Source organism: Pimephales promelas, chromosome 5, assembly GCF_988280905.1.
Source record: "Pimephales promelas chromosome 5, fPimPro1.hap1.1, whole genome shotgun sequence".
NCBI lineage: Eukaryota > Metazoa > Chordata > Actinopteri > Cypriniformes > Leuciscidae > Pimephales > Pimephales promelas.
In genome coordinates, this window is record NC_142773.1 from 32,608,242 (window position 1) to 32,634,846 (window position 26,605).

At 38.2% G+C, this 26,605-nt stretch overlaps 2 protein-coding genes across 5 annotated transcripts in view; one reads left to right on the forward strand and one right to left on the reverse strand.

Moving 5' to 3' along the window:
• Positions 1 to 214: 214 nt before the first annotated feature.
• c5h7orf25 (chromosome 5 C7orf25 homolog) overlaps positions 215 to 26,605 on the reverse strand; it is a 42,801-nt gene continuing 16,410 nt past the window's right edge. Inside the window, exons 1-3 of one of the 4 annotated variants that reach the window (XM_089131324.1) lie at positions 2,690 to 2,757; positions 2,550 to 2,604; positions 215 to 2,091 (exon numbers count right to left, since the gene is read on the reverse strand). In XM_089131324.1, the coding sequence (XP_088987450.1) occupies positions 751 to 2,073 (1,323 nt within the window). In that variant the 5' untranslated portion in view covers positions 2,074 to 2,091; positions 2,550 to 2,604; positions 2,690 to 2,757 and the 3' untranslated portion in view covers positions 215 to 750. Of the gene's footprint in view, positions 2,092 to 2,549; positions 2,605 to 2,640; positions 2,815 to 26,605 lie in introns of those variants that run through there. The other 3 variants (XM_039677349.2, XM_039677348.2, XM_039677350.2) reach the window with 3 other exon arrangements.
• The window catches only part of fbxl7 (F-box and leucine rich repeat protein 7), a 34,995-nt gene continuing 11,995 nt past the window's right edge, over positions 3,606 to 26,605 (forward strand). The window contains exons 1-3 of the mRNA XM_039677347.2: positions 3,606 to 3,762; positions 3,863 to 4,032; positions 6,519 to 6,608. Of these exons, the coding sequence (XP_039533281.1) occupies positions 3,996 to 4,032; positions 6,519 to 6,608 (127 nt within the window). The 5' untranslated portion in view covers positions 3,606 to 3,762; positions 3,863 to 3,995. The remainder of the gene's footprint in view (positions 3,763 to 3,862; positions 4,033 to 6,518; positions 6,609 to 26,605) is intronic.

Here is a 26,605-nt window from a genome sequence, read left to right on the forward strand (position 1 = left end):
TAAGCAATATCAGTAATATTGTGAAATAGTTTTATATTTTAAAATGTAATTCCTGTGATGTCAAAGCTGAAATATTCAGCATCATTACTTCAGTCTTTAGTATCACATGATCCTTTAGAAATGTTGATTTGCTGCTTAAGTCAACAAGTGAAACATCATCACATTTGAAAGCTGTGGTGCTGCTTAATATTTTCTTTCAGGGATTGATGATGAATTGAAAGATCAAAATAATATGATTTATTTGCAATAGAAATATTTTGTATCATTTTACAATAAAACCACAACATGACTTGGCTTCATCGATAACAGAGATATATTATTCTTCATGTTGTAAAGCCATCTGAAGAGTGTTTATTTTGTACTCTTATGTAAATGTATGTGCCAAGATTAAATCAAAAATACCAGGTGAAAAGAAAAACACTCATTTAGTCAAGAGCTTTGAAATGAAAGTATATGCCTTTGTTTAAACTGTTTTTGACACTATAAGCTATGATTTAATCATACATTTGGTTAATTTGACATCTCTGCTGGCTTTGCACTGAAATGCGGCCTTCGAGGGAGGCACCGAGTTTACATAAAGAGCCACAGAAACATTGCTGAGTGTCTGCGTCAGCCATGATATTTATTTGCGAGTATACAGTAGTGGCTCTCTTACAAGTGTCTGGTTCTCTCTTATACAATATAAATCTCCCCATGTCTTACGCAATAACCTTCTTAATTGCTGACATGTTATTACTTTAACAGCCCCGGTCATATTGGAGTTGCTCTCCATTCTTTCCCCTCAGTGAGTGCTCGAGGTTGGTGGATGAACACGCTGTATCGCACACCCTGGTTAGCAGCAGCGCGAACGAATCCACTATTCGCAGTCATAGTGATGGCCCGCAGCGAGTCCCCTGTCCCAAAGATCATCAGTGATCTACGGTTCACTTTTGAGCTCGCAACTAAGCGGTTGGTTCGCTCAGACGGCTGGTCCGGAACCACTTTGAGTCTGGCTAGCAGCTCCTCAGCTCGGGATTTTTCTCCCGGGCCTCCTAACGTATCCAAGATCACGCGGAAATCTTCAACTGCAGAATGACAAGCAAACAGCTCTTTTCCCTTCATGAACTCCTCCAGCCGGGGCAGGACCTTCTCTTCCCGTTCCTGTGCGGCCTGCTCTGTCAGCACCACCTCTTTAAAAGTAAAGTGACAGTTGCCGTGGCTGAGGGAGGACACGTACGTTATTAGAGTGGTGATGTCGAGGTTCACCCTGTTGCACACATCTACCTTCACCTCAGTAGGAAAGGCAAGGCTGGCCACAATGGTGTCTCGATCAACTCGGGTGTGCATGAGGTCTGTGTCGTCACTATCGTCGTCATCAGCATCCTCTTCTTCCTCGACCAAAAAATCATTTTCTCCCTCCTGACCCTCTTCCACACCACCGTGCCTGTCTTGACTGTCTTCTTCCTCCTCCTCTTCCTCCTCCTCTTCTCCACCTTCAAGCATTGTATTAACAGCAACAATGTCACCTCTCACAGATATGCCCATTTCTTTGAGCTTGTCTGCCATAGGGCTGGATACCCCATTGTAGAAGGCAAATATAATGTGCGGGTTGCTGTACTGCACAGGCTGCTGCTGACTGGCCTCAAGGAAATCTTCAGCTTGCCGGATCACGCTTTTATCCCCATACTGGCCACGGCCTTGCCAGATGTTGTGTAGTGCCTCCGCCTTGCGCCCGATGGCTTTCACCCAAGTGTGTCCTCCGTTTGCCACCACGTCAACCACCAACGTCTGCTTCTGTCCATCAGGTCCCTCATAGGTGAACACGTGCAAGACGCTCAACACATTTTCTAGATTCTCGGCTGACTCAACGATGGCCCTTAGATGAGTGAGATTGGTGCTTTGCAGGTGAGACTCCTTGATCACAACCTTGCCGGCCTCCACCTTCTGTAGGAACTTGAGCTCAGCCCTGAGTTTACTGCACAGTTTAGCGCGTCCCTCGACCTCACGGCCTTGTCGACTGCATATCTTGTCCACTTGCTCAAGCAGCTCCTTGGCTACTCTGATCCTGTCCTGCAGCGTGTTGTAAGTAGCCATTGCTGTTGAACATTATTCCTATAAAATGAGAATGAAAAAGGTTTAAATAATGGCCACAGAGCTGCAAGACTCTCTCTCTCTCTCTCTCTCTCTCTCTCTCTCTCTCTCTCTCTATCTATCTATATATATATATATATATACTAGAATATTTAGAATTAAATCATCTATAATTTTCTAGATTTTGGTATGATTTAAAAAAGTAATACACAAGATCTTCCAGGTAATCTCCCAAAGCAATTTCGTTTTTTTATATAAACCATATCAGCAAAAGCAGGATATAGCAAAAAGCATACTTGAGCACTAAAGAAGTGCTAGAAAACCGAATAGTTCGCTAAGGCGTGGTTTTAACGAAACACTACAGGATAAAGCACATATAAAGATATAGTTTTCTATATTCTTACGAGAATATCAATCAGTGCCCAAATTATCACGCTGTTTTTACACACCGGCTCGAATACGTGTACATGTCAGCTTACTTGGTAAAAAAGTCAGGGTTTTCTAGTACGAACCAGACTCCAGACACACTTCCTCCTGTTTGTTTTTAATAAGAGAAGAATAACAACTGACCATTTAGCTGAAGAAAAGCGAAGTTATCTTGAAATGGATATACACTTACAGCATGTACAGGTTCAAACCAAGTTCTCTTCTCTTTTTCTGCCTGATGCTTTTTCAACCACGAAGAAGAAGCAAGCAGCGCTGTCATAATGTCAGTGAGATTGTGTTGCCACCTAGCTGGGAGGTTATGAATTGCATGAATCGTTTGTAGTTTAGTGTATATTGTTTCACACGTGACAAATTCGGGACAAACGTATTATATTTGGTAATTTTACATTACATATTTTGCATTACATACAAGTCCACTTTTATTAGTTAGCCTACTATTTTGGACACACTGCCGATTTTCTTCACATAGTGGCGTGCATTCATTAGACATTTTACATTTTATAAGTTACCATTAGGGCAAACATTTATTCCAGAATAAATAGAATCTGTTTTTCTGCTGCTAGTATTATTTACTACTATTCAGTGAATTGCTTACTACTATCACTCGTATAGCCAAATTGTTTGAACTTTTTTTTTTTTGCTTCAATTAAATAAAAAAAAAATGCTCCTACTAAGTTTGTTGTAGGAACATTTGTTCTAATGCTGAATAAATATGTTTGTTTTAAATAAATTATTTAAATGGTTTATCTAGCATCGTCATAGCGCAATAGGCCTAGTAAAATGTTACTAAAACTGAAATATACGATCAATATTATATGTGCTTATCACAACTATAATCTTATAGCACAGGCATAAGAAGCGATTAATTAAACATAAAACTGGACACTTTTGGAATGAAGCCTATTTTTTTCTTATTATCGCATATGTAGACTTTTATGGTTATTAATCATATATATAAAAGCATATATATCTTAAACTTCTCTTGTCTAGCTACTATTTATAGTTCGTAAAGAAATCTAAAAAAAAATACTGTTACTGTACAGGAAAGAGGGAGGATATTAGGTCAAAGTGAGTCGCGCTCGCTCGCATAGAGTGAACTCATGGTTACAGATTCTGCACGAGCGTATGCGTGCTCCTGACGCAACAAGTATCTGGTTTCCAGTCTCTCCTTTGGATGACTACGCGCTGTCTGGAGACGAAGAGCTTTTAACATAAAGAAAATGCATAGCCAACATCGTATCTGAAGTAATACAGTTTTTAAAACGGTCGTTTGTGGAGCTGCGCTAAGTTTTAACCGATTGCATAATAGTGGCTCTGACTTTGACCGTTATTTCTTCTCTTCTAGTTGCATTACAGGACCGAACTGTATTTGAAAGCAGTCTTTGACGGATTTGCATGACATTTTTCTTTAGCCGTACGTGTTTTACGCATATGGATACTTTTCCGGAGCGCAGACGGTAGATTATGCATTCCACAGGATGGGTGCGAACAATGGGAAACAGAGCGGGAGTGAAGGTGAGTGCCAGAATCAAACTCTCACAGCCAGCCACAATGCTCCTTTTCCACTGTTAAATCTTGGTGTACAGCAGCCATAGTTGTGTCAACGTCACTATTCCCCATTATTCTTTGTGGGCAACAGTAGCCTTGCAGCAGTCACCTCATTTAGTGTCATAGCATGAGCTTTTGATACGTTTGAAAGGTCTTTCTGATGTATCTGGCGTTTGTCCAAAATAGTCTATGTATATTACATGTATGTATATGTATATAGTAATAATAATAATATATAGTAGCTATTATAATGCAAGACAACTAATGCATTAATATTTCTCCCATGTCTCTATGAAATGCATTTTGCTATAGGCTGAATATTGGAATGATAATTATGCCATTTTTTTATTTTATTAATGTGACATTGTTTCAGAACACTTCATTGTTTTAGTATTTCAGAGTTTATTTTCATAATATTTATAATTGATATATATTTATTTTTCATCCAACTTGCTTTATGTTTCTGCTTATAAGTCTGCTTAAATGTAAACACAAATTAAAGGACTGCAATTCTCATCTGTTTACCTTTTGCCACAGATACACACACACACACACAACAATTGTTGGTGGTCTAAAAAAAAAAAAACTAAAAAAACCCAAGCATGGTTCCCGAAGCAGCTTTATGAGACCTTAAGAGGTTTGTGTTTGTAGCTAATAATGAGTTTGTGCCAACATTAGAGTGCACAATTCAAGCTGACTGTTTTTTTTTTTATTATACTAAAGTAACCATCAACGAAGGGTGTGTGTACTTTAAAAAGATGGGAATTGTGGCCTAACACATCATCTTAGATTGTGGGCTAATCTAAATTTTCCAAACATATAGGCCAGGGCAGAGACTCTCCTTCAAAATGTGAATGCTGAAGGTTGCCACTGATCATGTCCAGAAAAACGTTCTTGCCAGATATTTGCTCTTAAAGAGTTAGTTCTTGGCAGTGTGAGAGACTTGTGGGTTTTTAAAGCACAGCAGTCTCTAATGTCAAAACAAACCTATAATGCCACTTTGTTTTGAATTTCTTATGGATGCTAAAATATTTTAGCCATTTTTGTCTTTGTTTAGTCACAGATGTAATTGTGGAACTGTAAACTTAAGAACTAGTATACAATCAAACATTTGTACCTTATTGCATATAAAAACAGTAATACTACTGCCCACTATTTTTATTGTAAATTGCTCCTCATAGGCCTGTATTCATTGTTCTCAGCATAATCATAAAAGGTGCTTGCTTCTTTTTGTAATTTTCATGTGAAATGCGTGGTTGAGTATCTATGGCAGTAGCTTTGTAAAATTCCATCAATGTAATGTTCAAGTCAATTAATCACATCAGCAGTGAAGCACATTCTTCAGAGACAATGAACAATAAACAATGCTTGTGAGATGTGATCAGACGTTGAATTAAAGGTTAGTGTCTGAGCTGATTTCACTTGGGTTCACTGATCATTAAAAAACAAACCTGGCCTGAAATGTCTTTATAGTGATATCACTGGGAGACTATTTAGTGAAAAACAGGTTTGTTTACAGAGCAAAACACATTTTTTTGCGCAGCATGTGGAAGCTCCATCAGTCAGACCATTTAGGGTAAAATAAAAGCTTATGCGAACTCTATTTGTGTTTGCTCTCTCATCGAGCCTGTAAACATGCCTCATATGTGACCTGATGCTCTGACACAAACAGGAGTGTTTTGGAAACATTCACACCAGGGCATGTTGTTTTAGGTTTACTGTTATCCAAGAAACAGAAATACATTTGCTCCTCAAATCATCACACCTAACCAAAATGCACATTGCAAGAAACATGAGGCTTAGGTTTGCTCTTGTGTCTTGACTCTTTCCTAATTCGGAATGAACTTTTCAGAGACATGTAAAACAAAAGGCTTTTCATTTAGTGTTCCAAACTTCTTGATCGCCATGAAAAAGTTTGTTTTGGCTTGTTTTTCATAGTTCTCTAGTAACTTTGATCATCTTTATTTAATATTTAGTGTTTTTATGAGATGAACTCAAATGAATGGCACTTCAGCTTGTTTTTTTGGGGGGCACATCTTTCTGAAATGTAATTTGTAAAAGTGCTTAAACTTTCAGTTTTTTCAAGTCCCTGCCATTGGGGAGAATCTGTGGGAGGCATGGTTTGTTATTCTAAGTTTGTGATGGACAGACAAAGAATGCCTGGCATTTATCGTACGATTCGATGAATTCTGTTGCATTCTTCTCTTTTAACTATATTACAGTCATTTTTTTATTTGTGCACTCTCGACATTTAAAATATGTTTAGATTGACTTTTTTGTATTGTGTAAAGCATCATATATGAACAGATGTGTAAGTGTGCTAAATCTATGATGATTTCATGTATTTATCATCTTGCTAGGCTTCTGCGTTTTAAGATTAAGATGTGTATTCTCAATTTGTGTTGTATCTCTGGGTGTCCTGATGTGTCCTGGGGTGTTCTTTGTGATTTTAGGGAAAGGCAGTTCCAGTATTTCCTCCGACCTGAGTTCAAGTACGGATCAGACATCAACCAAAGCTCCAAAGAATGCAGCTACCAGTGAAGGTAGGCATATGGTCCTCATTAACCATCACTAGCTAGCCTTTTGGGTTTTTTCTTGTTTTGTTCCTTTTGACTTGTTGATTATTTTGGTGGAACTTTTTCTTAAAGCTATAAAAACTTAAAAATAAACTAGCCATCACAAACACTGCGGAGAACATTTTCATCCCTTTTCTCTTTTTTCACAATCTAGCCTCCAAAACTGGTCCAAATCCATAGTGTTGTTTAGAGTGTGCCTTGAAGGAAGAAAATCTGACTGGAAGTGCTTGGTTGAACTCATTGTTTAACTGTGTGAATGTGGATGAAAATAAAATGACAATTCCTGGGGAAATTGTGAAGCTGGCTTTAGTGGCCATTTCCTTGTAAAGCTTTCTCAAGGTGAATAATTAGAAAATATGCCATATATGGGTGTGGTTAAAAGTGCTCTAAGCGATGTCACACGTTTTTTTAGGCCAAAACTGTTTTTGACACATAAAGCAAACATCTTCTCACTATCTGCTAGCTGCCTGTCGCCTGAACACACTGTAAAGAAACGCGGTCGCTGTAGTCAGCCCAGGCTTCACAAACAGCAACAAAAACAAACTTGCGATAACCCGCTACGCGAAAACATAACAAACAGTGTTCCAGCCAATAACCGACGAGAAGGATTTGGGGGGTTAGTGTGTGTACACATGAAGGGGGGTGTGGAGGAGAGAGAAGCATGAAGAGAGAAGTTAGAATTATAACACTTTAAGTTTGATATGGCCGACACACGACCAAAGAGACGACGTTCCGATTAACAGATTGCTAAAATGCAAAGAAGAGGGATAAGGAGCGCGCAAAATCCTGAATTTACATTGGAAAAGCCTTTGAAAGGTGGCGAGATCTCCGCCGGCAGGAGGGCTTCCAATCCGACATTCAGGTAGCTCGGTTTTTGGGAGGTATAGTGCCGAACGCAGTGCTAAGATCAAGTAGAACTAGTATAGAGATACAGCCTTGGTCAGAATCTAAAAGTAAGTCATTTGTAATTTTAACTAGTGCAGTTTCTGGGCTATGATGCGGTCTGAATCCTGACTGAATTTTTTCATAGATAAAATTTTCTTGCAAGAAAGAGCCTAACCCCAACCCTAACCCTAACGTAACTCCCCTAGTACCTCCAGCAAACAACTGACAAGTAGCAAATCAGCTTCATAAACAATAGACAGAAATAGAAGTTTCCTGTCCAAAACTTCCTGTTTCTATAGGAAATAATACATCAACACGGAAAAGAAGCTTACAAGCAATTTCATTGGGTCTATAAATCTAAAAATAAATAAAATAATGGGAGAAAGAACAGGCAGTAATCTGCTTGGGGGGAACATGAAGTAAATAGTAGACATGAAGGGGGTGGATAGCATGTGTGGTGTGGAAGGTTGTTCTTCAGTGAAGCTAGGGCATCCTCAAGCCAACCTGTGGTGGTGTGTGTGTGTGTGTGTGGTTGCGGCCTGCAGTATATCCCTCCCTCAGTGAGAGCAGATCTCGTCTCTCCTCAGCCTGTCCACAGTAATGTCAGAGCGGTTCTTCCAATGACTGCCTCTGCGGCTTTGATTTACACCAACTCCGCCTTAAACACTGCGAATGGGAAGATGTTGTATAGCCACTGCTCAGTTTAGACTATCTAAGCCATTGTCTCTCTTTTTGCCTACAATTTTGTCTTGTGACCAGCAGAGGTGTTAAAGGGACAGTTCACCCCAAAAAAAGTTAATTCCGTCGATTCTCGTGGATAACTTTCTCCTGCAGAACACAAAAGAAAATATTCTGTTTTGTCCATATTATTAAAGTCAATGTCCTCCAAAACAGCATTACATTCAGTTGACTTTAATTGTATGGACAAAAAAAAAAAAACAGAGACATTTTTCAAAATATCTTCTTTTGTGTTTAGAATGAATTTGGGGTGAGAAAATGATGACAGAATTTTAATTTTTGAGTGTGAACTATCCCTTTGAAAGTACTTATTTATGTTTATAAACTTAGTTAATGTTACTCACATCACTGGTTGAGGCAGAACTTGACATTTTGAATCACTCAAACAAACAGGGCAATATTATACTTGGAAAGGAGAAAGTATTTTAGCATCAGAAAAATTACACACTTCTCCCTCAAATGTCAAATCGAATGTGACATATATACAGCTTATAGGAAAATTTGGAGTAAAATGACCAAACCAAACCAAATTAGCAAACTCTCAATTTATTCAAAGCTTGAAACTAAACCCACATGAATTGTGGGTGGTCATTTACTCTCCACATGCTTGCATTTTACAAGGGCAGTTTATGAAATGTATTGTGGACAAACTTGGGAGTCCTTTTTTAGATGAGGCGTGAGGCATTTTTGTGTGGCATTTTTGTGTTCTGAGTTATTTTATTTTAATTTGCATGTGTGGCTCCTCATTGTTTACCGCTCTGGGATGGAAAAGCTCAGCCACTCATTTGCTCCATAGTGAGTCATCTAGCCTTACGGTGTATCAGAGCACTAAACTTGCCACTGTTAGAAGTCAGTCTTGGGGCCGTTTGACTGAGGAGAAGTGGGCAGAGCAGCTTCAGAGCTGTCAGATAGCATTGTTCTGAGAGACGGCCCTTTCCTACCAGCACTTCCTCACTGATAACCCCACATGAGTTTGAGCCGTGCTGCTTGTGCTGGGGTGTGTTTTTATTGCAGAGTAAAAGCATATGTCAGCTTGCTTCGTATTTTCATTTAAGAAAAGCTTTCTGAAGCTATTTGGCATCAGGACCCCTTACAGTGGTCTTTCTGTTGTTTATGCCTCCTGCTCTGATCCCCTGAACATTCCAAGTGTGATTAAATGTGTTACTGAGAGCAGTTCCATTTTACACTTTTTAAGATCAGTTACTTTGACTGGAATGTAGCACTTGACCCGTACCAATACTAGGGTGACCACCCGTCCCGCTTTGCGTTGCACTGCAGCATTTTCACATCTTGTCCCGCACGTCGCATATTGAGGAAATGTCCCGCATTTTCATCAGTCTATTAGTTTTTAATATCATATTAAGAAAACGTGCATGCGTTCTTTTGCCTTTTTAAGAAAGCATTCTACGTATTACTTTTGCTGCGTAGTTTGCAGCGCTTCGTCGTAAGTACAAATACAACAGCTGTGTTTTAGCTATACACTATCCAATGGTTGATTACTATCACTCGTTGGTTGTGAATCAAAATGTGGACCGGTGATTTGTTTCATATATGTTCCCTGTTTGGCCGGAAAACAAATGGATAATTAGGTAAATTAAAATTTTAATTTAACGGAATTTATCTGTTGTTGTTTAACCTGCAGTGGTTGTTTTAATTCACATCCTTTCTAAAAATATGAAAGTTTTTGGTTTTGGTTTTTAATATATAAAACTGTCTATCTAATTTCATGTTGTTTTACATTTTATTTGTTCATTGTTTATTTTGTTGGATTTTTGTTGGACTTGGTCAGAACTGTTTCTAAAATATTTATATTCATGATTCCTGCTGCCTTTGGGCTCAGTGATGCTGAATTTAAATGACTTTTTTTTGGAAAAAAAAAAGATTTTTTTTTCTGGAAGGGACTAAAGAACAAATCATTTTTATCAGCTGAAAGGCAGAATATAAATGTTTTTATCAAGTTAGATAGACATTATATAACAGTTTTTAGGGTATGTTTTAGTGTTGGTAACTTGTCCCACACAAACTTATAACTTATAACTAATTGTCCCACATTTGGTTTGTTTGATGGTGGTCACCCTAAATATGACCCTGCGGAACTTTTGAACTCCATCATCATGGGTTGTATAATGCTGTTAGTTATTATTACTATGTTGCATAATAATGATCTGTAATGACAACAACAACAATCATATTATTAATAATAATAAGAAAGCTAATTGAAAGCAGGAGATCCCTCACTTCAGAGTGTCTCCAAAGCATCAGCTCTGCAAAGAGACTATAAGAGACGGCATTAACCCTAAAACCGTATTCTGGACAAATTTGGGCAAAATAGTTTTGATTTATTTTTAAAAAATACTTCCCTTGATCTGAGCGGTATAAGACTTGGCTACTTTTCCTAAGTTTGCCTCCTGAACACACAATTTTTTTTGACTCAATTCTACAATGTTAAGTGGGTGAAAAAAAAAAACTCCATAATCTTGTATTTGGGTCAAAAATGGGCACCCATAGAAATGAATTGGAAAAACTGTAATTTAGAGCATTCTAAAATAAGCCAAAATAAGACAGCAGGTGACAGCAAAGTCACTTCATCTTTAGGTTTTAGCTCTAAGAACTTATTGGAATGATATTTTAACGTAGTAAAAAAAAAATTGAAAAAATAAAACATAAAAATAAGCATAATTTACATAGAAAATATGGTACTTTGTGGAGTAAATTAATTATAAATTCAAAAATACCCCCAAAATAAAAAAAACACCATTAATAGATAGACAAAACTTTATCGAAGACAGTGATATAACATTTATAATAAATAAAAATTAGGATCACACCTGAGTCCTCTGTGCCCACATTTGTCCACAATTACAGGATTAATTAAGGGCTATAAAGTGAATACGGTTTGAACACTACCTCTAGTCTCAAAGCACATAACATTACAATAATAATGAGCATAAACAACTTGCAGAGCTCTAATTGTATTACCTGACAATATCACATATTAGAATGATTTCTGAACGATCATGTGACACTGAAGACTGGAGTAATGATGCTGAAAATTCAGATTTGCCATCACAGGAATAAATTACCTTTTAAAATATATTAAAATAGAAAACAGTTTTTTTTTAAATTGCAACAATATTTAATATTACGATTTTTTCCCTACAGAATTCACAAATTAATGCAGCTTTGATGAGTATAACTTTGATGATTATTTTTTTTTAAAACAAAAGAAATCTTACCAACCCAAACTTTTGAACAGCAGTGTATACCAAAGTAATATTTGCTTTAAACTTCTGATCATTACTCTACCATGTTAGCACAAAAATGTAGTTGTATGTAATAAATTAAGTTGTATGTACAAGGGGCACCAAAATGTAGTAATTTGTGGACTGACAACATCTTTTGTTGAAGGTGTGCTTTCTTATTTTAAAGTTGATAGCCAGGCCAAGCAAGAGCATGGACAAAAGCTGGATTGATTTTATCAGATGTAATTAGCCTAGCAGGCTTTGCTAGTCCTGCTGGAAGTAATCATTAGCCCCTCGCTAGCTACATCTTTAAGAAACATATGTTCTCTGTTTTAATCCCTGAGCTGTAAACTATGACTCTTAAAGATGACCCAAGGAGCTTTTCACGAGCCTGCACGCTTCTTAGTATACTTGGATGATACCCATGATTTTGGCTAAGACCATGCTGATTTATCAGAAGTTTGTTTTAAATTATGTCAAGGTTATTCCAAAACAGGGCATGCTCAGCTGTTTTTAATTAAATGAGCTGATGGGAACGTCGTTTTCTTACATCTGAATGTTTCAGTTTCACCATAGAGTTCCCTTTTTTTTTTTTACAGTTTGTTAACTTATTAGCTATGACAGATGTTATACATTACATCGAATATCTTTCATTCCCCAGTTCAAACCTTGAAATTGGTGTTTGAAACAGTCATCTCGGTCTATGATTTCCATCCCGTCGATACTGTTCTCCCTAGACATTACACTTAGGCTTTCTAAGCTCAAAATAGTTTTGAATTCCTGTATGAAAGACTGTGAAAGTAAAAAACGTACGTCAGGCCAGTGGAATTCACTCTCCTTGACTTTGGGATTGAAGGGAGTGCAGACTGACTCCCCTAAGGAGGAGTAGTCTTCATTAGATTATAAAATTGTTCTATACAATGTTGGGAAATGGTCAGTGGTTGACATTTTATTAGCTTCATATTCATATATCAGTCAGCATATGTAAACAAATGGAGGAACACTTTGTGCTGTGGTTAAATAATGCCCTACTGAGTGCATATCAGGTCCATCACACATTGTTTTAAGGCAAAGTTTCTCAAGTTTCTCAGCATTTTTATATATTGCAATAAATTGAACCCAAAACTGTTTTATATACTACATATCCATGTACAAATATCATTTTTAATGATACAATTAATTACATACTTTACTAATGGAATGAAATTCTTTTCTAGTTTTCTGCTCTTTGTTTTAAATCGTGCCACTGACGGTGCAAATGGTACAGCCGAATCTGTTGCCACAGTTGTACCGTCACATGACATATATGGTCATTCCACGTTAGTGATTATTGCTGTCGCGGTTGCCAACATGATGACGTGACACGTGGGCCACAAATATCACAGCCCTTTTGTTATGTACTGTAGCTCTAGGTGGTAGTTTACATTACCTGTATTAAACACACGTGGTGTTTAATCACACGTGGAATCAACAATTAAGGCTCTCTTGCACCCTATGCTTTTCTTTGCTAACAGTGATCTGATATGAGGGGTTTAAGTGTGGTTCCTTTTAGTCTTCTTTTCATGCAGAAATCTGATCTCAGCGTCTGAAGCGTGCTGGAGAGAGAGGCGTCCGGGTTGAGTTAAAGTTCACGGTGGGTGAGAGAGATGTTTCCATGCTGTAGAGGTGTCTCGGGGTCACACACACCCTCATACTCGCATATTCATCCGTCTCTTTAATGTGGTTGCTTATATTGGTACACAATGACTAATACTGCAGATAATATCTTTCTATTTCATGAAGGATTGTTGATGCTCACAATGCTAATATAAATATGAGGATTTTGTTTTTCCATGTTTACATTAGATGTTTCAGTAAGACTTTCCTGATTTAGCTAGATCAAGTGTGCATATAAATAAATAAAATAGTGTGTGGGAGTTCATGGAAAGAGCAAGATTCTAGTGAAGAGGTTAAAGGGTCTCTTTATGCTAACTTTTATTGCTTTGGAAATATTTAAGTGGACTGATATCTGAGTAGAGAATAAATTAGCATTCCTTTATTTCAGAAAAAGGCTTTACACTTTAATTTTCAAATAAGCGGCAAATTTTAAGGCTATTTGAGTGAGGCATAAAACGGGTATAAAGTGACATGTCTTATTTTCTGCATTCCTTGCCAGGCAGCTTTATTGCTTTCTAGCTGGCTTTGTGTAAAAATCTGCACCCTGTCGAGGATACATTTTGTGAAAAGCCTGCAGTGAAAAGTGCACTAGATAGATTACAGTGTGAGTGAAACACATGTGACTAGTTAGATAAATAGTCACTAGTTGTGACTGGAAATATGGTAACGCTTCCTTTTACAGTACAGTACTTACAGTATACTTACAGTGTACTTACCTAGAAAGTACTGGCTAATAAAAGGTAAGTACATGGTTAGGGGTAGGTTCAGGGTTAGTACTAGTTATTACTGAGTAGTAATTGTAGTTACTAAAATAAGTACATAGTATTTACATGGGTAACTGGACTGTAAAAGGAAGCGTTACCGGAAATATCAGTGAATTTTATTTCCAGGTAATTTTTATGTATTTATGTATTCATTTCTATGGACTGGACAATTTGTGGAAATGTGAATTTAATGGCAAGTTCTAAAATTTGTGAAATTCATTTTCTATGAAAGCTAAAAGTTAAAATCCCTATCCACTCTTCATGAATGACTACAAAGGTTATGGAAAATACATACATTTATTGGCCCGAAAGATCATTTCAGTGGGAACACTGAAAATGGATTATTGCATCTCTTTTCCTGAGCTGATCACGATAGGTGGGTGTGACTGTCAGATCAAGCAGATCTTTCATTTCAGACATGGAAAATAATAATCAGATATCTGAGGTAGTGTGTGGCCAACAGTTCCACACAGCTGTTGCTTGGTCAGTTCAGGTCCCGCTATGCTTTTGATTTCCTGTCTTTGCTCTAGAGGTACTGAGTGCCTGATTTGAACCGAGTAGAGCATTTCAGCTTGCACTTCTTCTGTGAGACTCCAGTTCAAGTTCAAGTTTTAATATCTGAGCTCTGGACGGCCTGGTCTGGACTAATTTTCTTTGGCATGATACAGAGTGGGTGTTGGAGAGAAGTCGTTGGTAAGGAGGTATGCGGTGCAACACGATAGGATTTGTGAGGTTCCACCCGGAAGATGGCCTTCATAAGTGTGTGCTGAATAATACGCCTCATCTAGACTTTGAGGGCTGGTGGGAAAGAGATGTAACAGTCTTTTGAACTCATCTGCGGCTCTTCCAAGAGAAGGCCAGTCAGATTTACGAGTCCAGAGCTGGATTAATGGCGTGGATAAAACAAGATCTGAGAGAGATGTTGCTTAGCTCCTTATATATCTTCGTTTTTGTGACTTCATTATCCTGCAAAATCCATTGTGTGTTATGAACTTGGGAAAAAGTTCTTAGACTATTTAAAAAGAAAAAAACGGTGTAAAAACTCTAAAAGGCCACATTATTTTGGTGCCGTCACACAAATCATCACAGTGCGACCTGCATTAAAAAGGGGTCATTTTAAAGGGTATGCTTTTTTACTTTTTCAACTTTTGTTAGTGTGTAATGTTGCTGTTTTTGCATTAAAAAAATATGCAAATATCCACTCCAAAGGGAGATGTTCACTTTAACACAAACACAAAACACTTTTCAAGAACTACAACAAACGGCTCATTGGAATTACAGCGCATTTCTTTCATATCTTGCGAGTCACAATGTCACTAATTTATATATCTTGTTGCCATCTCATAGATATGCTGTTTTTTTCACCCCAATTCTAAAAACCCTTCATCTGGCCTTCCTATGGCTGATTAACTTAAAAAAACAGTGGTGAAAATGTATTATACACTACATGGCTGTTGAATGCTTGATTCCGATTGGTTGACGAATGTTTTAAGGTGTGCAATTATTTTCAGGGAAACACACAGCTGAATTATTAGGCTACCATCAAAGTGGAGGTACAGAGTTCCAAGATTCAACAAAGTGAGGCTGAAACACTCTTTTGTGGATCGGGCTATCTTAGCGTTGAACAAAACACTTAATCAGAAATCAACAGTATTGTTAAGTTGTTGTAGCTGTATAATTGTAGTATTGAATGTGTAATGTGGGAGATTTAAGTGCATGTCGATGTTTAATGTATGTTTGGTTGTTGTACATAGACACTGTTATGCAAGAAAAATTTCAGACTTGTCTGACGATAAAGTATAAAAGTAAAGTAAAGAAAAGCTAAAGTACATCATGCAGGTCTTGACCGCATTACAGTTCCATATCACTTGTCCAAATGCCACAACGACAATGACCAAGCAAATAAATATACAATAGGATATTAACGTTAATTTTTTTTAGCCTCAAAACGATGTTTTATTATTTAGCCTATTTTGCATGTAGTAGTAATTATGGAAAAGCACATAATATTTTCCCCTAGCTCTCTCCCACTCAAACGCACACACATACACATACAGTATCGCATTCGCATGTTGTCAGCACTGCTCTGATGACTTTATCAGTAATAGTTTAGCAACTTTAAAGCTACATGACGTTTCTCACTAGCGAGGTGTAGATAAACGTAGTTTTGCTATTAGTAAACACTGGGGCCGAATGGTGAGTTACTGTCCTGTAAAATCAGTGCTTGCAAACGTTCTGCACGATCCTCTTGTTCATAAACATTCTCATGTTCATGGACTCAATCGGGCTCCTATTGGTATGGTAAATTGGCAATATTGTATGGTATCATTCTAAGCGGTTTCGCCAATCAAAACATACTGGGCCAGCTAACCAATCAGAGCATATTTCATATTTTGTAAGGAGGGGCTTCATCAAAACCTCAGCTGAAAGGGCGTTTGACACAGACTGGGAAGAGAGCTACAATAATGTAAAATGTGGGAAAATAATGCGTTTTTTTGAACAATCAAGCATAAAAACCTATTCTAATACACCCCCTAACAAAATAAAGACTCATCAATGTGTCCTTAAATTATTCTGAAAATAATTTGAATGCAGATTTAGCCTATTCGTAATCAAGAAGACAATAACAAAATGCACTGTGATGAGTTCATTAAAAAAATCCATCCAAGATGATGGATAAAGCTAGAGAAATGTTGATTGCTTTTTTCAAAATGTAATTTATTCCTATTTTTCAGCATCATTACTCCAGTCTTCAGTGTCACATGAACCTTCAGAAATCATTATAATATGATGATTTGGTGCTGGGTATATTCATTATTTAAGTTTTGTGTGCTGCTTATTAGAGTATGCTGCCATTGAAGTCTGACTCTGTAGCCTTTGTGCTGTGAAGCTCACTAGGTTTTAAATTAGAGATGAAGAAATGTCTGAGACAATAGTTATACTTTAAAAGTTAGGCAATTTTCCTACTAGCTGGTTTCGCCCAAGTACCAGTTATGCTGAAAGCTGCTCAGCAGCAAAGGGAAGTGATTTGTTTTCAAGGGAAATGTCCCGCAGGTGCCTGTCTTACAACCTTTCCCAACACAAGGTTTGCCTGTTTAACAAAACAATATGGATTCGGAGTGCTGTTCCGTTTTAACCTCTAGTCTGGATGTTTCAGGTGAAAGAATTTATTTGTTATGACAAACCTCCTTGGACATAAGCAGAAAACAGGTTGTGAGAGTTTAGCCAAAGGGGACCTGCAGCAAGAGAGCTTGGGTTTTGGGTTGTAAGTATATTTTCTTTGTCTGCCGGGTTTCACTGCTGAAGAGATTCAACAGTAGAAGTTTAAGAGAAGAAATTCATTTGATGTCCAGACAGAGACACTTGGCAGAGCACCGCATTTAAAGATTCCCATACTCAACCACACTGTTTTTCTTTCCACAGAGCTTAAGTTTTTGCAAGTCTGTGAGAGGTTTGGTAATGGCACTGCTGCAGGTTTTCAAAGCTTCAGTCATTCTCCTACTGCTATTTTCCTCCATACAGTGCATTAATAATGCAAAGGTATGGGTGTGCACATGGCATTTCTGAATTCTAGATCCATAATATCTTGCAAACTAAAGTGCCATTGACTTATAACTAATATGCATGTACACATGTTAAAATTTAGGCTGATATGATATGCAAGAAGACCTCATGACAAGCCTCAAATCAGTCAAGAACGTGTTGGAAGATTCTGGGCCAGCTACTTTAAACTCTTCAAACGTCTTGAGCTTTCATCCCAAATGATAGGATGATTACAGCGACCGCAGTGCACCCCTGATTAGTGAGATGAAGTTATGTGAGGGCAGAGTGGATAGGAGAAAAGAGGGATGCTTCTCTTATGTGGAGAAAGAGTAAACAAGACCCCTGCTGCACCAGTTGATGGTGTGGTGCTTTAGTGTGGCAAGATACTCAGTCTGCCATCTTTTACTTCAAAACCACCATTATGGAGGTAGGTGTGGTAGTATGACTACAGTGCCCTAAAAAAAAGTCTATAATCTTTAATAAGCTTATAAAGTCTTTTGTAATTGTCATTTCCAGTAAAAATGGAAGAAAGACGCATCATCGACATTTGTCATTCTGCGTCCCTGGCATGTATGTTTGTGGAGAGCACAATGTCTCCTCTTGGAGTACAGAGACCTTTGTCTCTCACGGTTGTTTCCTAATGGGGAATAGTTGGGAGAACAGGAAGTCAGTAGGCAGTTATTTCCATTGTGCCCCAACTACCCTGGTGAGGTCATTGCTTCCTTTTAGGAGGCCAGGAGCTGCTTTATAAGAAGCTTAATCGCCAGTATGAATGTGAAATAATATTGGAATAATTTTATATGGACTTTTTGGTTGGTTGGGGAATATAAATGTGAACAAAATAAATGTAGTTATGAATAAAAATGTGATTCTAATATTTGACAGTTATTGCCATTGACCATTTAAAAAGCATGGGTGAGCAACTCGTCGAGATTTTCCTGCTGAGTTTAGCTTTAACCCTAATCAAACACACATGAGCAAACTAATGAAGTCTTCAGGGTTACTAGAAAGCTAAATGCAGATGAGTTTGATCAATGTTGGAGATAAACTCTAATAGATCTCGAGGGCCAGAGTTCCCCAGTCCTGATTGGCATGGGATATTCCACCCAAAAAAAATCAAGTTCTGTCATTTACTCACCCTCATGTCATCCAAAACCTCTATGATTTTCTTTCTGTCAAAGCAATGAAAGTCAATGGGGTCTGATTTGGGATTTTGTGACCATTGACTTCCATTGTATGCTTAGACATTACTCAAAATACATTTTGTTTTGTTTTTTTATGTTACACATATTAAAAAAAAGTCATACCGGTTTGGAATGACACAAAGCTGAGTAAATGATGACAGAATTTTAATTTCTTTGGTTAACTATCCCTTTAATACTATTTTTTGAGAAGTGGAAAATGTCCCTTTCCATTCACATAATATGGAATAATGGAGACAGTTAACCTCTAATATTTCATCCAGACTATGAAAGAGGACAGGAACGCTGGAGAACTACTCCAGTCTATTTCTGGATAAACAGTATGTTTCGATTTAGCCTTGAAATGCACGGCTCAATCTGCAGATTAGCTATTTGAGGTTTTGGAGATTAGACCAGTGTAGCACTAATAAGAATCTGTGAATAATGAGCTTTGAGGCCAAATGCTTTGGCTGCTTTACATGTATAAGGCGGAGGGATCATTCACGTCCAGCCTGGCATCTGACAGCCACTATGAGATTTGGTTGCATAGTGGGTCATCCAATCAAAACTCAGTATGACTGGTTTGAGTTTCTTATATTTTAGTTAATCTGTTAATCCACTGCCATAAAACCCCCATTTAAAGATGGGTTTGCATAGAAACTTATTCTCTCTGATCTTATGAAACAAAAAATTCATTGTCTTCATTCGCTTTGCTGTGCACACAGTTTCTTGAATTTAATTTTCTCTGCACGTCATCTGCTAATGTAGAAATTTGTGTGCAGGCAGAGTGTACATGTGGTTAATTTGTGTAAGGGGGCCCAGGCCAGGACGAGGGTGATCAGGCTTCAGACTGTTTCTCCAGATCCTCTCTGCTTTATGCATCACCAGCCTGGCTTTCCAAACTGAGGAGGGGAGAGAATGAGAACAGGGCAGACTGGTTAGGAACATGAAATGCCTTTCCTTCTCTTCCTTTACTGTGGCAAAGCCCTGGTTTGAACACCAGATGTTTGAATATTTCCTTTATGATGTTTTTGATTAAATAGGATGAATCCTGCGCCCATGAGGAGGAATATTTCTAGAACAATATTTATGGTGACACGGTTACTTCACTTCTTTTTAATATGATAATTAGAGAGTGAAAACATCAAAGAGACGCAATGGTTTGACTTCTCCGTATACTGTTATGAATAAATGCACGGAATGAAATAAACAAACAAAGCGGAAATTGTATGCTTATGCCGGAACTGAATGCGTTTTTTCTGCACCTATTGCTTTGATACCTTATACTGCTTAAGATGGTGAACTTTTTGAAAAACTTTTGAACGGTGCAGGAAATTTAGCACCCACTTTTGTTCCACCATCACCATTTTTTTTAAAATATGCAGGATAATGCAGAACACATGAATTGCTAACTAATATACAAGTTAATGTCAGAATAAAGTGGGATAACGTGAGTGATTATTCCGTGTGTTTGCTTGTAGTGCAAGAGCACAGCTGCTCTTTAACGCAGAAACGCTTGCAGAGCCCCAGAATCTCGCATGAGAAGCTCCGAAGGCATTTTAATCAAAACAAGATGCCCCTCTAGAAACTGGAAGGGGCACAGCTGAGACATATGCAGGACCAGCGTCTGTCAGGAACTGTGGTTAGACTGACAGATGAGCCAAGCACAGGGAGTGCCAGGTCTGTCGACAACCTCTGATAGAGCTGAACGACTCAAATGCTGCCGCTGCAGATGGAAAGATCCGGCTCTGCTGTCATGTACCCTAGTACTTTAACATTTATTATTTCATTTCTTGGCTTGACGTTTGTGCTTAACAGTTCTGACACTTATGAAAGCAAGTTTTGCTGAATCAAAGTCCAGCAGCTACAGTCTCTGGCCCCCGACACCACAATGTTACAAGTTCCCGAGTTTGCGATGTGAGATCAGATTACTGTCTGCTGCCAGAGGTCACGCTTGGTGTCCAAGTGAAAGAGACATGCCTGAAGACATCACATTTTGTTTCTTTTAACTAAAACAATGAACTAATGTTGACATTGGAGACCTGAGGTCGTGAGACTGAATTTGTAAGCCGAGTACAGAGTGGTGAATTGTGGAATTATTGAATTACGACTGTGTCTGAAAACGTGTTGCGTCGCTGCTCTATAAGCCAATGACTTCAAGCAGCGTTTGTGCATAAAGGTATCTTCTAAACTGATCTTCTGATGCAGCATTGACACAGCCCAAAATTCAAAGAAATTAATCACAGGTTACGCATTTTGTTTTCCACCCAGTTCCACAAAAGTTAATTTCTCAAATATGATCAAATATTTAAATAAAAGCTTATAATAAGGGAAGTACGCCTTCAAACTTCAGGATTTTTAAAACTTTGAACATTTTTAAAATAAAGCTTTGCCAAATGTTTTTGTTGAACATATCTGTCTTTCTTTCACCAGTGGGAGGAAAACATAAAGGGTTAGTTAATGAAAATTAAGTCATTAATTACTCAGCCCCATGCTGTACCAACCCCGTAAGACCTTCGTTCGTCTTCGGAACACAAATGAAGATATTTTTGATTAAATTTGAGAGGTGGATCACTGCTACATAAGCTGCCTAAGGGATTGAAACTTGACGGCCCAGAAAGTCATTTAAGAAAATGTTTAAATATTCAATGTAAGCAACAAGAATACTTTTTGTGCGGAAAAAAACAAACAAAAATAACGACTTTATTCGAGTATTCCTTTTCTTCCTTGTAGGCCTGAGACGAGAGTTCAAGAGATTTCCACGATGCGTGCACGAGAACTGCGATCTAACTCTACTGCTTCTTGTTCAGTTCTCGCGCGTGCGTCGTGGAAATCTCTTGAACTCTCGTCTCAGGCCTACAAGGAAGAAAAGGAATAGTCGAATAAAGTCGTTATTTTTGTTTTTTTCCGCACAAAAAGTATTCTCGTCACTTGATAAACTTATAGTTGAGCCACTGTAGTCACATGGAATATTTAAACATTTTCTTCAATGACTTTCTGGGCCGTCAATTTTCAATCCCTTAGGGTGCCTATGTGGTAGTGACCCAGCTCTGAAATTGAATCCAAAATGTCTTCATTTGTGTTCAGAAGATGAACGAAGCTCTTACGGGGTTGGTACAGCATGGGGGCAAGTAATTAATGACTTAATTTTCATTTTTGGATGAACTAACCCTTAAAGCCTCAAGTGAACCGATCGCAAGATGCTTTGAGCTTTGTGGGGAAACTGCTGCTGCTCCCTTCGTACAGTATACTTGGCTATCAGGTTATATATATATATATATAAATGGGGTAGAAAGAAAATAGCTTCAATGTATTGTGAATGTGATGGATTATACAACAACATATCTGCAACTTTGACTGATGTGTTGTTTGCAGGTTTAAAATGTTTAACGCAACGCCTTGCATGTTTAACGCAACTGCCAGAGCTGAATTTTTTAGTTTTGGCTAGTGGTGATTCCCCTGATAGTGGCCTGTGTGGAGCTGTGCAGTCATCTGTGCATGAGTAAACAACATGAGTGAGTGGGTCTGACCTCCCATTCACCCTCATTCCAGACCCTTTGGAGTCTGCTCAAAACATGGAATCTGGCCTTAACTCCAAACATCTTATTTTCATTCTTCAAAAGGTAGAAGATTCTAACCAAGATTATGGTAAAGGGTCCTGTCTTAAGATAACCAATCTGCATTAGGCATATTTGTAAGCAATTACCCCTGGAACACTCCTGAGATGAAACAGGACTTTTGTTGTCAAATTTGTTACCGTGAATCCCTCCCAACCACGCCTTCTCTGTGCAAAATCTTAGCATATCTATCAGATTTGATTATTCCGATCAGACTATGAAGTATGTATGAATAAAGGTCTTAAAGTTCAACAGCAGGAAGCTTTCGTATAGAGGAACAACTAATTAATCCCAGAGCTGACAGCTGTGCAATTAATAATAATGATTGTACGGGCCACATGAGCAATGTCGTCTCGGTTTATAGAGGTGTGCAGGATAACATTCCCGGCTGACGTTGTTCAGAGGTCATTGAGTGACGGGATGCTGAACAGCTGGAGGAGTGATGAGTCTGAGAGTTCACAGCAGGCTTTGCTTAAGTGAGCTATAGGGTAAAATGACATTCCTCACATTCCCATCTGTCGATTTTGGGTCTATGTATTTAAAAACCTTTACCTATCTCAGTGCCAGGCTATGGGAAGACTAGACAGCTCAACCTCATATTGAAGATTTGCTGACATATTGCATGTTTTCAGCCCCTCAGATACCCCTTTTCCACCAAAAAAATAAACTGGTTCAACTTGCGAACCCTTTCAGAACCTGTTTCTTTTTCCCACTGACTAGAGCGCCCAGGGAACGACGTTGTTACGTCACTGTGTACATCGTCATAAGTCTTAGCTAGAAACACTTGCAAGTACAACATTACTTTGGGATTATCTCTAACTCGTGTACCAAGAAGGCTTTAAAAACAATTGAAATATGTAAGTCTTTTAATCTTTTCTTTTGATATGTAATCTTTTCTAATTAGTTGTACCCCTGTCTTGTATCTTTTTTTCTTTCCATTTATTTGTTCTATATTGTGACTGTTTTCTTCTTTGCTAGAAATGCTTGCGCCTACTTCAAGCGTAACAATTACAAAGGCGGACTCCATCGTGTTTTCTGCAAATGTGGCTTTACGATGGTCAGAAAAGATGTTTAGAATACATCTAAACCCGCCCCAGCCCCCGATGTAAGCATGACGTGGTAAAAGAACGGTTCTAGTCCAGCAAAGAGTTGGTGCCGCTTTGGAACCAGTTTTCCTGGCCGAGAACCGGTTCTTTGGCTGTCGAAACTCAAAGACCTGGTTCACGCGCAGGCACCGGCTCCGAACCGGCTCTCAAAATGCTTTGGTGGAAAAGGGGTAAGAGTGCATGGGTGGGCATAAAACAATGGTTGCTCTAAAATCAAGCTACCTCATATTTAATCCTATCCTCTTTTCAATTATTTTTATGCGTGAATACATTTGAGTGAATAATCTCTTTTGTGATGGTCAATTCATATTAATATTTCAATTAATAAAGTCAATATCAAAATCACCAGGCCAAGCAATTTTTGTGTGCCATTTCACGACTGCTTAACACTTAGCCCAGCTCCCTGTTGTTATTATGGTGGGAAAGTAAACTGTGCTACTTTGGTTGCAAACAGTGTTTTTTTGCTTTGAAACACTAGATTCTTTATTTTTGTCTGCATTTTTTTTAATACCTTTGTCAGAGTGAGCATTAGTCAGTGGATTAAATGGCTAGTTGGCATCTTGTCTCTGCAGTTTTATGTCTGAGAACCTCATTGCACCTGCCTGGAATACCAATCCATAGTCTAGTATTCACCATAGACAGACTTTAACTCTCGGATGAAAAGAGGACGAAGGCCTCCCCTGAACAATTCAAACATAGTCACAGAGGTATTTCACATTTGCAAGGTTCGTCTTCCTCTTTTCATAAAACTACTAATGGTTTGTAGGAAAAACTGTTAAAGTTCTACATTGACATTAATAACGTTTTAGTTTAGCTTTAAGTTTCATGTTTTCACCTCATTTTCATTAGATTGCAACATGAACAGGCATGGAACGGTCTTAAAATAAATGCAATAATGAGATACAATTCATGGCTTGAGGTAATTATGGCTTCTGTGGCATTATATGCGGTTTTGGGTTAGATTTGGCAAAGGTACTTCTTTAAACCAGAAGTTTTGGGGGATTTACAAGAAAATAACTGGAGCAAATAAAACTTGGAGGCTTGGAGTAAAAACAAAGTAGACTTTTTTTTTCATATATTGCAAACACTACTGAAAACAAAAAACAAAAAAAAACATCCAGATTCTAGAATAATATAGATATTCTAAAAGGTCCTTAAGAAGCAGTCTAAAAATGCAAAATTGCCAGAAGCAGGTTTCTATGTTTTTGTGGTCATTTGATTGGTACAGTGCTACTCTTGTGGAGGTTTCACAGATGAACCATCCATTGATTTAACCCTAATGGAGGATTAGAAGACTTGTAATCCTCTTCTTAACAGCCTGACACACTTTAGTGTCAGTACTGCTCTCCAGCGCTCAGACCGAGGAGCTTTAAGCTGCTGAAATCCCATTGTGTGCTTAAAGGAACACTCCGACTTTTTGGGATTTTAGCCTATTCACCTTACCCCCCAGAGTTAGATAAGTCCATACATACCTTTTTCATCTCCGTGCGTGCTATAAGTCTGTTTGACGCACCCACCGCTAGCCTAGCTTAGCACAAAGACTCGATGTGACTGGTTGCAGCTTTCATACTAATCCAAATGAGTGGCAAAATAACGCAAACGTTTTCCTATTTACATGTTGTGATTTGTATAGTCACATAATGTACAAATAACAAAGTCAAATGAGACACAGACATCTTTTAACCGTATAAAACCTGGGAACTATTCTCTGAAGGCGAAGCACTGCTACTTTGACGACGTAATAACCGCATCACCTGAGACACGCCGTGGTGAGGAGCGGAGAGTTCGCTCAGTGTTTGGGTAACAGAGTCAGCAATTTATAAATAGTAAAAGCGTAGTTTAGAGTCATGGGTTTTCGCTCTATTGTAAATAGCTGCGACTGTAAACAGGGGAGGTAATACCATGTTTCACAGAATTCCAACTAAAAACGCTGACTGGATGAAGAAATGGCTAACTTACTCTGGATATTTATCCAAACACACCTAAGATTATCAAGGGACATTATGTTTGCTCGGTACATTTCAATGAGGACGACTATTTTGAAAAAATGGAATTTGCCACACGGACCATAATGTGCTGAAGGATACGGCCATCCCATCGATAGCACAGACAGGACAAGTGGATCACCTGCGGCTGAGGTAAGTGTTCCGTTATGTTTTTAGATGACCTACTGTAACAGTGCCATTAGCCAGATCTAATGTAACGTTAGTGACACTATTATATGATTAGGGTATGAATATGTTTTTATCTTGATGCGGTGCGGACGCGCTTGGGAAAAAAAAAACGAGCGCGTTCACCGCGTTGAACTTGCACCCTGCGCGCCTAGTAGCCTAAATTTGAAATAACCATGGAAATAACGAACTTGAGCGTGCAAAAGGGTACGATAGGCTGTGAGTTCATTGTGCAAAAACAATTTGTGCTATTACTTTCCCCTTATTCTATCCTATAGTAATGCAATACTGTATATTATATAGGCTACTGTTGAATACATTTGGTTCAGCTAATAAATTGCATAAAAAATATATTGATTCCTGTAATAATAATTATTTATTCATGTGATATTTATAAATCTGGGTGCGTTTTTGGTTGGAAATCAATGAAACATGGTACTGTATTACCTGGTCTCCCCTGTTTATTGTCACAGCTCATACAATAAAGCAAACACCCATGATAAACTATGCTTTTCTATCTAACGTTAGTAATTGCTGACTCTTTATTCCAACGCTGAGCGAAGCGAACTCTCTGCTCCTCATCACGGTGCGTCTCAGGTGATGGTTATCACTCTGCCCAAGTAGCAGTGCTTCCCCTTCAGAAAATATAGTATTTATACGGTCAAAAGATGTCTGTGTCTCATATGGCCTTGATATTTGCACACTCTGTGACTATACAACCCACAACATGTAAATAGGAAAACGCTTGCGGCATTTTGTCACTCATTTGGATTAGTATGAAAGCTGCAACCATTCACATCCAGTCTTTGTGCTAAGCTAGGCTAGAGGTGGGTGCGTCAAACAGACTTATAGCACGCACGGAGATGAAAAAGGTATGTATGGACTTATCTAACTCTGGGGGGTAAGGTGAATAGGCTAAAGTCCCAAAAAGTCGGAGTGTTCCTTTAAAGGTGCCATATGGAATAATTGAGGTACAAATATCCAAAAAATGAGCTACACACATCAAAAGAATGAGAAGAAATAAGTGCAATGATGTTATTAAAAAACTGGCAAGTTATAGT